Source organism: Neopelma chrysocephalum, unplaced genomic scaffold, assembly GCF_003984885.1.
Source record: "Neopelma chrysocephalum unplaced genomic scaffold, ASM398488v2 Primary Assembly neopelma1_22, whole genome shotgun sequence".
NCBI lineage: Eukaryota > Metazoa > Chordata > Aves > Passeriformes > Pipridae > Neopelma > Neopelma chrysocephalum.
This window is the reverse complement of record NW_020897689.1, coordinates 6008102-6020669: the sequence shown is the minus strand read 5'-3', so window position 1 is coordinate 6020669 and position 12568 is coordinate 6008102. Positions and strand designations below refer to the sequence as shown.

The window sequence follows — 12568 nt, the reverse complement described above, 5'->3', positions numbered from 1 at the left end:
TCTCACCCAGACCCAATAGAGGGGTGTATTGCAGGGAAGCATGACATGTTTGCTTGGCTCTTAACCTCTTCCCTCATGGATTCAGTACGGCAATCTTATTCCAGTCAAATGCATAAGGCTAAGTGCTGTTTCCAGTCAACTGAACCATTTTTTCAGGTGTTTGTTCTGAATACCAAAATTTTCTCAGAGTAGTTCTGCGGAAAGATGCTTTTAGCACAGATAAAACAGTATTGTATATTGGTTTACTCTGAAACAGGAAGCAACAGGCTGGCTTAGCTAAAGCTTTCCCAAAGTATTTAGTCCAGGGCAGGTGGCTGGTATGGAAATGTTTGCCTAAACTGGCCAGGTTACAAGCAGCTAAGAAACAGATATTTTAAATGACGGGAAGTACCCAACAGCTGGAAGTTACATTACCAACTGTGCTTTTAATGACTGGCTGTGAAAAAAAGCTAAAAAAGGAGTAGTGACAGTCAAAAACTGAACAGCCCAATTCCATATGAGACAAATATTTTATTACCAAAGGAGTTATAATATCAAAGTAAGAAACTGCAAAAGAGTTATAAACAACTATAAAAATACTTATATTTATCCAAAATTAAATACGAACACTTTATTAGTTAAATGCCAATATATTATTCTCTGACAATATTCACACATTTTAATTCATGGTTGTCTAACATCTTAAAACACGTTATATAAAATAATTGCATATAACAAATCACAATCCGAAGCTAAGAAATTCTAGCTCCTCCTGCAGCTAACTATGGGTTAACCAAATTCATAGAGCTAGTGCTGCTAGTCAACTGAACAAACTTACATTCAGGCCTCTCCTTTTTTGCCTTCCATAGGACTTGCTGTCTTGCCTCTACTTCAGAGAGCAGAAGCATGCTACATCTCTCAAAAATCAGTACCCTTTCTAAGTTTTTCAAAAAGTTGACTTCTTCCCTGCTCTTTCCAAACCCAAATCAGTTAGCAGACCCATTTGACCTACACTGAAAACACTTTTGTGTCAGCAGAACATACCCAAGATTAGCTGCTGCTTTGATAGATTGTTACTTTTGGATCTTGATGAGTTTTACATAGATATAGAGAAAGCAGCTACTTTTCCATACTGTTTTCTTCACCTGCAGCTTCTAAGATGATTTTATAAATTGCAGTAGACATGTAAATAGATTGCTTTCATGTGATGGTATTATAAAGTTACTTGAAAAATCAGAATATTCAAAGTAGTTTCCAGAGCACAAAGGTGGGACACAGCCTTCTGTAGAGTTCTTTGTTTCACATGCTGGTCTTTTATTTCCACTTCTTGGACTTCAGCAGCTTGTTCAGCCATTTCTGTTTATTCCATCTCCAGGAACAAGGTTCAGTAGCTTTCCATCAGAATTCTGGCATAAAGTGTTTATATAAGCGAGCAAGGTTACTTGAAGAATGCATATAAAATGCAAAGGTACCAAGTAATGCCACTTCAAAAGAAAAAAACAGGATTCACCTGGAATCACCTGGAAATTATTTTTTCAAATTTATTCCAGCAGGATCTAAGGCTAGATATATTTTCTTTCAGTTCACAAACTTCTTGGTTACATTTCTTTCTGGACTGTTCACCTGTCTCTGTATCTTCTTGACTAAATACATTTACATGTGGACAAATCTGAAAAAGAATAGATTGTATTGTTAATTGAGGACTGCTTATTCTATTCCTACAGACATCTTTTAAAACACACCCATTCCATTACATTTCAATAAATAATGCAGGTACCATGCATGGTAAGCCAGAAAACTGGGCCGCTCTCAAAGCAAGCCATGGCAGTACACAGCCTGCATCACCCTGATGTTCTCACTCCGAACAGAGCCCTGCTGCCACCCCTGCCCATGGGACTGGGAGAACATGGCTTTAACACACAGCAAATTAGGACAGCTGAAACCAGTGTGTCCAACTGAGATCACGTATGTCCTCTATCAGTGGTTTAAAATTTATCCTCCATTATCTGAAGGACTGGGAAAATAAAGCCCATTAAATTGTGAGCCAAACTTTGACTGCATGTGTTGAGACTGGTGGAACAAGACAGACTTGTTCTAGGGGCTGATGCTGTGGCCTAGTATTCAGGATCTCAACCAGAAAAAACTACTGTGGTTCTTTTTTCATATTCAATGGCTATTCATATTTTTTTACTAGATTATTTTAATTGGTCTTTAAAATAAAAACAGGCATCCATGAGGTTAAGTAGGAGTTGCAAGGGTGACACTGACTTCTGTGACTTTGACTGGGATACCTTTTAAAGTAAGGCAAACACTGGATTCAGCACAGGTGACTAAGCAAATCATCCAACATTACTTTGAAGATCTAGTCCCAGATTATAAGGGTCTCTCCATTTCAATGAGTAAAAGAATGAGTTAAATGCAGCCTTCAATCCAACTATTTAGGCATTATATCCTATGGTGCCTATGTGGAGACTTTTTGATGTTGGTTAATATTTTTGTGTTCAATAGGTAACACTGAGCCACACTTCTTAAAAGAACACTCTTCCTTTGCTATGGTAGCCTGTAGATAATTGTGCTACGTTTGAGTGACACATTAAAAATAAGATTCTGCCAATGGCTAAAAATCCAATTATTATCATGCCTAACTGTTCTTATTGAATTTGAGATACTGTGGTTAAAATAAAGACCAAAAAGATTATGGAAAAGAGACAAACTCCCCCCTAACTGTTTGTTGAAACAAACCAGATTAAACATTACTCTTAGGGTAGAACTCCAATGAGAAGTAACAACTATGATTTTATACGCCGGAGAAGTTAAACACCTTCTTTGCACAAGTCTGGCCTTTGTCTTTTACTGAAGAATTAACTCAGGTATTTCAGTACTGAACCAGAGTAGATATCTTCACCACAGAATTCCAGAGGATTGTTTTACTTAGTCTTTGCACTGGGCTTAATGTCTATGACAAGACGTGCTATACAGAGCAAAATTCCTCTTGCATATAACGTGTATGATAGTTGTACCTTTGAGAGGTAGATGTGAGAGTCTGTGTTGAATAGCTCTAAGCAATAAGTCAAATAGGTAAAATGAACTGTAGAACATCATTACCACTTACCTTTTCTTTTCTGTGTCCTTCACATTTGCATTTCAGAACCTGTAATGTCCCACATGAGACGAATGCTGCTTTCCATCTAAAGGCTTTGCTGATTCTTTGCTTATGAAAGAATCTGAGCATGTTGCATGCCATGCTCTGTAGTGATTCTATTTCCTGTAAAGGGAGAAAGAAAAATATGTCCTGAAAGGTATGCACCATTGATTCTTTGCAATGTTGGTTTGTCTTTCAAAAAAAAACCCTCCATCAATTACCATTAGTTTCTTTTGCTTTCATAGTGCTAATCTTTTCCAATAAAACGCATAAGTACTCTAACGTACCTGCCATGTCTTCAAAATAATTAAAGAAGCAATTTGTAGTAGTAATAATAGTAGCATAAGGATGTTAGGGAGAAATCACAGCCATAATGTAATCAATTGATGCTGTTAGGAAAACAGGAAGTGATTTTTGGAGTCAGTCCTTCTATCAAGTCATGATAAAATCTGCAGCAATGGCTGACAGTTGTGCTTTCTGCCACTTGAGATGTGCCCAAACTATTATTTAAAGCTTTCAGATCTGAAGTGGAAAGGTTAGCTAATAAAAGTTTCTGTAGAAAAATAGAAACAGAGTTTGGGAAATTTTAATGTTTAATTCCATTTCCATTGTACTATTTGTACAGAAAAATCTTTATAGTAGAAAAAAAAAATCCACATTTCTTGGATATGGAATTGCTTAATATTTTAATTTTAAAAATATCAATTTTCTTGACAAATTCTGTGATTCCAGAGTCATAAAAAAGAACAACCCTAAGTATTATGATTTGACTATTAAAAGGTTATATTACTCTCCATCACAATATTTTTTTCAGGGACTGGAGTGTGCAGAGAACTCATTTGATTTTATACTCTCTAAATTCTGAGAAGTTAAATTTTACCTGAGTATCATTGCAGAAGAACACTTTGATATTTTCGTGTTTTTTGTTCTTGCAGCACCTGTCACGATTCTGAGCAGATATATTTACCTGTAAAATATCGTATATGTTTAGACATGGAAGTACTTATAATAAAGTGAGCAAGTTTTCTGCCTAACAGCCAGTGATGTCAACAGTAAATCGTTCTGTAACATCTTCTCGGTCAGGGTAGCAGTGTTAGTGTACAATTCTGAGCTCTTCCTCAGCAAGCAGGAAAATAAAACCCCAATCCAGCTACACTATCTAAAGGTATTCACAGAATCACACAGAATCACAAAATGGCCAAGGCTGGAAGGAGCCCATCTGCTCCCACCCCCCTGCTGAGACAGGGCCCCTAGAGCCGGTTGCCTAGGACCACATCCAGATGGGGTTTGAATATCTCCAAGGATGTAGACTCCCTTGGAAACTTGTGCCAGTGCTCAGTCACCCTCACAATGAAAAAGTATTTCCTGATGTTCAGAGGGAACCACTTGTGTTTCTGTTTTTGCCCACTGCCCCTTGTCCTGTTGCTGGGCACCACTGAGCAGAACCTGTCTCTGCAGCCTTTGCCCCCTCTCTTCAGGTATTTATACACATTAATGAGATCGCCCTAAGCCTTCTCTTCTCCAGGCTGAATAGTCCCAGCTCTCAGCCTTTCTTTATTAGACAGATGTTCCAGTCTGTTCATTGTCTTCATAGCTTTTTGCTGGACTCTCTCCAGTAGCTCCTTATTTCTGTTGTATGGGGAAGCCCAGAATTGGACATAAATCTGTTAAATTTAAATCTTCCTATTCTATCAAATTACTTTGTTCTTTAGCAATTTTGAAACATACAGCGATGTTTAAATCTTACATTTGAATTTTAACATTGAATACATTAAATACAATGTTTGTCAATGTTTGTCTCCATAATACATGACCCAGGCTCTAAACAGCTACAGCACTCACTTTGCTATATACTAACAGAATATGCCTTAAGCAATATCACTTGCTCCTTTGTGTGACTATAATCTTTATCAAGGGTTTAATCTCTGTTGTTTTTTTCTTTTACTTTCACACTTGTCATGAAGATGTCAATGGAACCCAACTCAACAAAAGCTTCGTTTTCGTCTTCAACCTGTATCCATATAACCCAATGCAACCAGAAAGGCTTTAAAAAAGGCAGCTCATGACAATATTGTGTTAGATCTCCTCACTTGGGCATCTATATGAACGCATTAGACAACTTAATTCCTAAAGTTTTTATGTGTATTTTCGTGTAACAGTGTCTATATTTTGGAAGGTCACCCAAGATAATAGAGTTTCATCCAGGAAGTGTTTTCAAAACCAAGACTTTAGGGAGTCAAATATTCACTAAAAACAAACAAACAAACACCAAAAAACCCCCAACAAAACCAAACAAAAAAAGCCAAACCAACAACATTTGGAAGCTAATCTAATTTGGAAGAACGTCTTTCCTTGCACCACAACAGAATGAAGTTTTCCTGCAGTCACACAGCACCAAAAGTTATAAATAAATAATTAATTGCACAAATAAATAAATAACCAAATAAGTAATCACCCTGAAACCTATATATCTACAACTTCAATTGCTAACTGCTAAGGGATTTACCTATTCTCACTGGCTTCCTCAGATCACCTTTAGTATAACATACAGTAGCCACTTATGAAGACAGTTTATTGGCTGTGACTAAACTAATATAAGGGAAATCTGGACCTCAGAAAAGTCATTAGTGAAAATTAAATTACCTTACAGAGATCTACTATGTAACCCACTAGTAATCTCCATAACTGCTTCAAACATCAGGATGAGGGACTGAAAGGTACTGACTTTGGCTCTGCAATTGTAGGGAAGTGCCTAGTGGGCAGTTGCTATCACCCACTCAGCACTGATTTTACATATAAGACAAATGAATCTCTCTTAAAATGGGAAAAATAAAGATAGAAAAATGAAGAAACTTGCACAGTAGTTACTGGTACATGCCTGTTCTAGGAAGTAAAAGCTTCAAAATTCAGTACATTCCCATTAGTTTCACAAACATTAATTCATTATTTATTTATTTATTTTCATAACTTTTCGTTTTCATACAATCTCCTAAAAAACTCCATGTCTTAAAAAAAGCCTCCCTAATACTTATTTAAAAATTACAATTTAAAAAAAAAAGGGGGGAAAAAAAGATAAATACTTTCAAAATGTACCTGGAAGAGTGACATTGTTCCATACAAATCCTTGATGACATCATGAGGCACCAACTGCATCAAGCTCTATCCTACAATTGGGCAGTGGCAAACCATTGCCACCTCCAGCCCAGGACATTCCCCCAATCTCCCTGATCCTGCAGTTTGAGTGGAGCTGGGATGCACCTCATGCCTCTCCACCACAGGAAGACAGCAAGATCTGCTTCCCAAAGGCTCTTATTTCTGTCATATTATTTTCTCTGATAGGTCAGCTATCCTGTAACTGCTCACCAAGAGGGTTTATTTTTGTTCTGTAGGAGATACTTGTCTTCGTCAGCAATAAGACAACAAACTGAAGGGAAGAGTTGTCTATTCTAATATGACCACGAATATTTTCTCCAGCTTTGGTGCCTTGTTCAGGATAAGGTCACTTTCTATAGAGAAGAACCTTTCTCTCTTCATAATCTCGACAAACACAACATGATCAGAATGTTAAATGATCATTCTCTGACCCTAGAGGTATTTTGTTTCCAGATGAGGGCTGATGTGTCTTGGAAGGTTGGACACCACTGGCATAGTGCTCTGAAGAATAGTAGTGGATCATAAGTGTGAAGAAATACAGTGGCTTCTGATTTCACCTTTGGGAAAACACTATATACAATTTTGGATTTTGTGCAAACACATCTTGGTTTAAGACTGCAACAGAATGGTGAATTCTCATTGAGTGACAACCTGTTAGAAAAAATCCCATTTTCATGGAAATGCCTCTGCTAATCCAACTATGGTGTTTTCTCCCATGAAAATCTTGACAGATTAATTTAATTGTTAATAAATAATTCATGAAGAACAGTTGGAAGGTAGGTTTTGGGCACAGATTGGTAAACTGTTATGATACTGTTTTGCCAGCTTAGAAAAGTTCATTCTTTGTTGGCTAAATAAGATTATTAATAGGTAAAATAAAAAGGAACTTTTATTTTCGTATGAATTTTGTGCCTCTATGCATTTGTATTCAATGGACAACATAAAACTTCAGTCAAGAAGTCTACAATTAGTAGAACAAATTACAAGTTATGTAATGTTTTCTTCTTTTGATAAAAACATACGAACAGAAGTAGTCATGAAATTACTTTAGAAAAGAGTACCTTTTAATGCAATATATCATCCTATTTATGGCCAAATGGTACATATGTCTAACTACATGATGCACTGGTGCAAATACCTGTATCACAGTATTTGTACATGCAAATAGGCAGCATCCACAGATTTCAGAGATTTTAGAGAGACTAAATTGTCACACCCCCTCAAATAAAGCCACTATTCCAGGATAACATGAGGTTTTAAATTGGTCTTTTCTTGTGTGTTAATGTTAGAGCTTTTATTAATATTTGCTATAATCTAAAAATAATCAACATTTTTTTGAAAACCCAAGAGCTATTACCTACCAGCTCATTGATGTCATGAATTAATATGTTCTCATACTTCACACGGATTTCAGTTGTTTTATTTTCCATTGTGCAACTAGATGAATTCACTGGAGACAGAACAAGGAGCAGTGGCAGAACTGGAAGAGTAGATCTAAAAAAGGCTGGATTACAAGAAGAACAGTTAAATATATATTAAATGCCACAAAGTGTATGTTTTATTTACAAATACATTCTGTAATCTGTTGAAATAGTTTAAAAGGGATGTTTGTACCAACAAATGACTAGTCCTTCCTTGAGGGAAGGATTCTGCTCCAGATTAAGACACTGTTTGGGTGTCCAAAATCCCTCATACTCAAAAATGATTCAGCCAGCATTAGTAAGAGGATAAAACTACTGAGCTGACCAGCAACTTGGCGACTGCTTGGGCTGAATTCATCTCCAGGCTTCACTGCAAGCATTGACAAGGTCTCTCCATTGACCATAACCGGCCCATAACCAACCCATAACCACCTCAGGCATATGTAGACAAGTGTCTTAGTCAAATAAGTTTAGACGTCCAAGTGTCTTAACCTGCAGCTGAATCTCATCCTGACCATCCATTTTTCATTTGATAAATTCTACAAATCCCCATGAACACATCTTTACATCAAAGGTGCGTTTAAAAACATTTTCAGGCTGACCAAATGTATGAAGCCATACTAATGGCCATAACATGAGATAAAGCAGAAGCAGAAGATAAATCTTCTCTTCAAGATTTTTACAATGTTTTGGAACAAATCTCACTGCCCCTCTCTTTGTTTCTCCCTTCAGTGTACTGTCTTGCTTAGCTCAGACCCCTGGTCTTCTGTCTTTGCATGACATCCAGGAAAATATGAGTTCTGTGAGGACAGGCAGAGAGAAAAGACCAAAATATCAAAAGACCCCAAAGCGACTGACAGGGTAACAGAAGGCTGCAGGTGACTGGCCTGGTACTTGGAATGAAGGACTAGGTACATTAGGAAGCTCATAACTGGACTCTGGTCTAGAGCTCAACTAGCTAGGATGATGCTTAAATTGAAGGTTTTGAGAAAAAAGCAAAGCTAGAAATTTCTGGTGGGGGACTAGTGAAGATCACAGCTGTTTCTGCCCATCTCTGCTACTGAGTAAGAAGAACAACCGCATATGGAGTAACTATGAGGTAGGAGCCAGGAAAGGAAGAAGGGATGCCCCGACCCTAGCTGCTACTTTTCTTCCTCTATGGCGAGGACAGGCTGTTGGGTACAGCCAGCCCTGCACTCAAGAGATGGACACCTCTGGATCTGGGCTTCACTAGCAAATCACAGCCTCAGAGAGAAATCTTCAACAACTAAGAAGAAAGCAATGAAACTTGACCGTAATTTTTGCTGACCCACCTAACTTCTGTGATGCAAGAACCCCAAGACACAGCACATGCTCCCAGCCATTAAAACAAACACAGTCTGTTACAGCCCATCCCAGCCAACTCCAAACACAGAGAATATGCTTCAAAGAAGAAAGTATACCACTTTTCCTGACTACCAAAACCTTGTTTTTCTGATAGATTGCTTGTGAACACGCTGTGATGTACACCTCTGTCCTAGAAAAAGGACTAGAAAAGTTTTACACGTACGATCTAAATCACAGAATTCTTCTTGTGGCAAGTTGCCAAATTTTAATGGGAAATTTGATGGATTGAAAACCAAATTTTCTAACCTTTTCCATATACTGATCAACGGAGGTCTATTAGTTTCTCAAAAAAATCTAGCCTGAAAAGCTAAGTGGATCTTAAATGGATCCTACATGTATAAATATAAAAACCATGTAAGGCGACTCTATTATGATCTTCAAGATCCAAGTGGACACACTTGACTTCCACTTTGTAAGTCTCTATGCTAACTATAACTGTGTTGAGCAAATTATCAGTTTGAAGGACTAAGATTTAACATTTTAAAAGATGTTCAAAAACATGCAAGAACTCGATTACAGGACATTTTTCCAATCTCCCATTGCACCTCTTGATTCCAGTGCAAAAAAAAAGACTGCAATGCTAGTTTGCATTGTAGCAGTAATACAAGCAACTTGGATATGCTGCTTCACAAACATGCTTCAAGAGACAAAAATAACAATCTTCTAATTTAAAACCAGTCTAACTGACTCCATCACTTAAAACTTGGTTTGTTCAGCAACAAGTGGAGACAACAGGTGAAAACTGCAAGGTCACTTTTATTTCTTTATTTTTACTTTCTCTGTATTGTACAGATTGTGGGCCTTTTTTAAAATGAGGAAATTACAGAATCAAGGCAGATAGTGTTTGTCACACTTGTGAAGTCCCTTAAGCCTTTGCAGGACCAGGATCGAATCTGTTCAGACATTTCTGAATGAGTCCTCTGGAAGAACCATAGACGAGTGTCATAAAAAGTTCCGGGAGCTTTACACTGAAAATCGGGAGGGTTTTTCTTAAAGTTGGGTAACTTCAAAAGAAGATTAATTTATAGCACTCCATATGACCAGCACTCCAAAAGAAATAGAATCTGTATTACTGGTAGTACCCCATCTTTTCAGTAAACTCCCAGAAACTCCTAAGTCATATCTGGAAAGCCCCAAAAATTCTCCCAGAAAAGACAGGAAGACTTAGTATTCCAGTATTTCCAAATAATTGGAAAAACCCTCTTGGACTTCTAATTTTAAAAAACCCTCCTGTGCATGCAGCCCGAGGCGCGCCCCCGGCCGCACGCAGCGGAATCCCAGCAGCCCCCGTCCGCCACAACCCACCCTCGTCTCGGCGGGCGGCACCCTCTACCCCTGGACCCGCTCCGTAGCCCGCAGTCCCCGGGCAGCGGGTCTCTGCCAGCTGTTCTCCCTCTGCCCCCCTGAACCCGCGCTCAGGGGCGGGCGGGCGCTCCGCGAGTGAGACCCGAGGGCAAGGCACCCCCGGCGCTGCGCGGCACCTGCTTCGGGCGCGCCCACGGGGCGGCAGGTGCCCACAGCGAGGCAGATGCCCACAGGGAATCTGGTGCCTCCAGCGAAGCTGGTGCCCACAGGGTGACAGATGCCCACAGCGAGGCAGGTGACCACAGGGAAGCTGGTGCCCGCGGTGGGTGCAGCGACGACCGGCGCGGGGTAATGCTCCCCGCAGCTCCCCCGCCCCGCGCCGTCCCGCTGCCTCTGCCACTCCCGAGCTCCGCTTCCCGGCAGCAGGCAGGATGGGAACCGGACGCTTTTACTTTCATTCTACGGGAAAAACTGAAAAAAAAAGCAAAACTGGGAATTTCCCCGGCCGTCACCATGGGTTTAAAAGGCACCGGGCAGCACTGCGCCGGCAGAGCAGGCGAGACGGCGCGGAGACAGCGGAGCCGGTGAGAAGCCAGCGCGGCCGGGGGTGCGGAGCGGTGCGGAGCAGCGCGGCGGAGCCCAGCCCATCCCAGCCCAGCGCGGGAGGCAGGTGGAGCGGGGCACCCGTGGAGCGGGCTCTTCCCGCCGCCGCCTTCGGAGCGGAGCGGTGCGGTGCGGGGCTCGCTCCTTACCATGGAACATGGTCCGCAGGGAGGATGCCAGGGAGCTGCGCCGACGGCTCCGCGGTCATGGTGGCGGCACCGTGTCGCCCATGACGCCCGCAGCCCGCGGAGCGCCGCGCAGGGGCCGAGAGGGGCCGCGGCGGCCGGGCGGGGCTCAGCAGCCCCCGGCCGCCCGCCCGCCGAGCGGGGTCGCGGCGCTGTCAGAGGCGGCGGCGGGACGGCCGGGCTTTGCCTTTCCCATGGGGCTCCGCCGGCCGCAGGTACTTTCACTTTCTGCTCCGCTGCGGCGGAGCTGCCCGCGGCTCGGCGGGCGGCGGTCCGGCCGCCGGGGCTGGAGGCATCCCCGCTCCGCTGCCGGAGGGTCGGGAGCGCCCGGGACGGACGGTGCGGAGCGGCTATGGCGGGGCCGAGCCGTGCCGGCGGGGTTACATACAGCCCCGGTTACACGCCCAGTGCCGGGTGTGCGGCCAGGGAAGGAAGGATGGACCTTGGCAGTGCGCGTGGAAAGATCCGCTCATACGCGGGGAGGATATCCTAAAAAAAAACCCAACAACAACAACAAAAAAAACCCAAAAACACAACACTACTCTGTGTTGTGGACTCGCGCTTTTGGAGGAGAGAGGCTTGGTCTGAGAGGTGCTGCGCTGCCCCGTCGCTCCCTCAGCTGCCCTTGGGTGGGTTGTGGGAGGCGCGACTGCCAAGAGGGCTCCGTGTCAGTTCAAGGGTTACTCCAGGCTTTTGGCACGGGGTCAGAAGCGGAAGGTGGATGTTTTTTTGAGGAGTTCTTCGTGTTGCCCCTCCACCCCCACCCTCCCGGCGGCAAAGTTCATCCTGAGAAATATGAAAGGATTAAGAAAGGATGGTGAATGGCTCAGGAAGGTGTTTTTCTTTTCCTGCTCTGCGTGAGCACAGAGAGCTAATTCCATAATCCTGCTCCCTTCTGATTAGAGTGCTTTTCTAAGGGGGGGATATATACTGGAGCGTGAATATCAAGGAGCAAATATATTGGCCTGGTTAGGATAGTTTCCTCTCATTCTCTCTCATTGGAGTTGTGCCACTTCATTCTTGTGTGAGGAGGTACTTAGTCCTCTTTATTGACTCTGAATTATACTCTGTTTTGGATTGGCTATACAGTTCTCATGAGTTTTTCTTTGGCAAAGTTAATGAATCCTTCTTCAGAAGTATTCTGTCAAGATTCAAAAAGGAGATGGTTTTTCCACCCCTTCAGCTTTGAGCTGGTTAACTTTACTAATAATTGCACATCACTACCATAATACTCGGGCAAAGAATAATGATTGATATCAACACAGCTTCATACAAGGAGCAAGCACGTCACTGCTTCTTCCTCTAATGAGTGTGAGATTGGATGTGATGGATTGTTCAGATCTTGAATCTGGACAAGGATTTTGACTCGCTAATAGGAAAATGATCTAGTTCTT

At 41.7% G+C, this 12568-nt stretch overlaps 1 protein-coding gene across 2 annotated transcripts; it reads right to left on the bottom strand.

Moving 5' to 3' along the window:
• Positions 1-477: 477 nt before the first annotated feature.
• IL7 (interleukin 7) lies at positions 478-11231 on the bottom strand. Of its 2 annotated transcripts, XM_027690095.1 has the most exons (6): positions 11139-11231; positions 7636-7778; positions 4002-4088; positions 3092-3244; positions 1490-1648; positions 478-1385 (listed from the first exon to the last, which is right to left on the bottom strand). In XM_027690095.1, exons 1-5 carry the CDS (start codon positions 11146-11148, stop codon positions 1496-1498), a joined length of 546 nt encoding a protein of 181 aa, XP_027545896.1. In that variant the 5' UTR covers positions 11149-11231; the 3' UTR covers positions 478-1385; positions 1490-1495. The 2 variants fall into 2 exon arrangements, with proteins under 2 accessions (XP_027545896.1, XP_027545814.1); XM_027690013.1 differs by having other exon boundaries at positions 482-1648.
• Positions 11232-12568: the final 1337 nt, after the last annotated feature.

Excerpts from the sequence above, each read along its gene's own strand:
- IL7 (XM_027690095.1), bottom strand. Across the intron at positions 4,089-7,635 it reads TTCATGACATCAATGAGCTG|GTAAATATATCTGCTCAGAA; the intron begins GTAGGTAATAGC and ends GATATTTTACAG. Across the intron at positions 3,245-4,001 it reads TCTTCTGCAATGATACTCAG|GAAATAGAATCACTACAGAG; the intron begins GTAAAATTTAAC and ends CTCCCTTTACAG.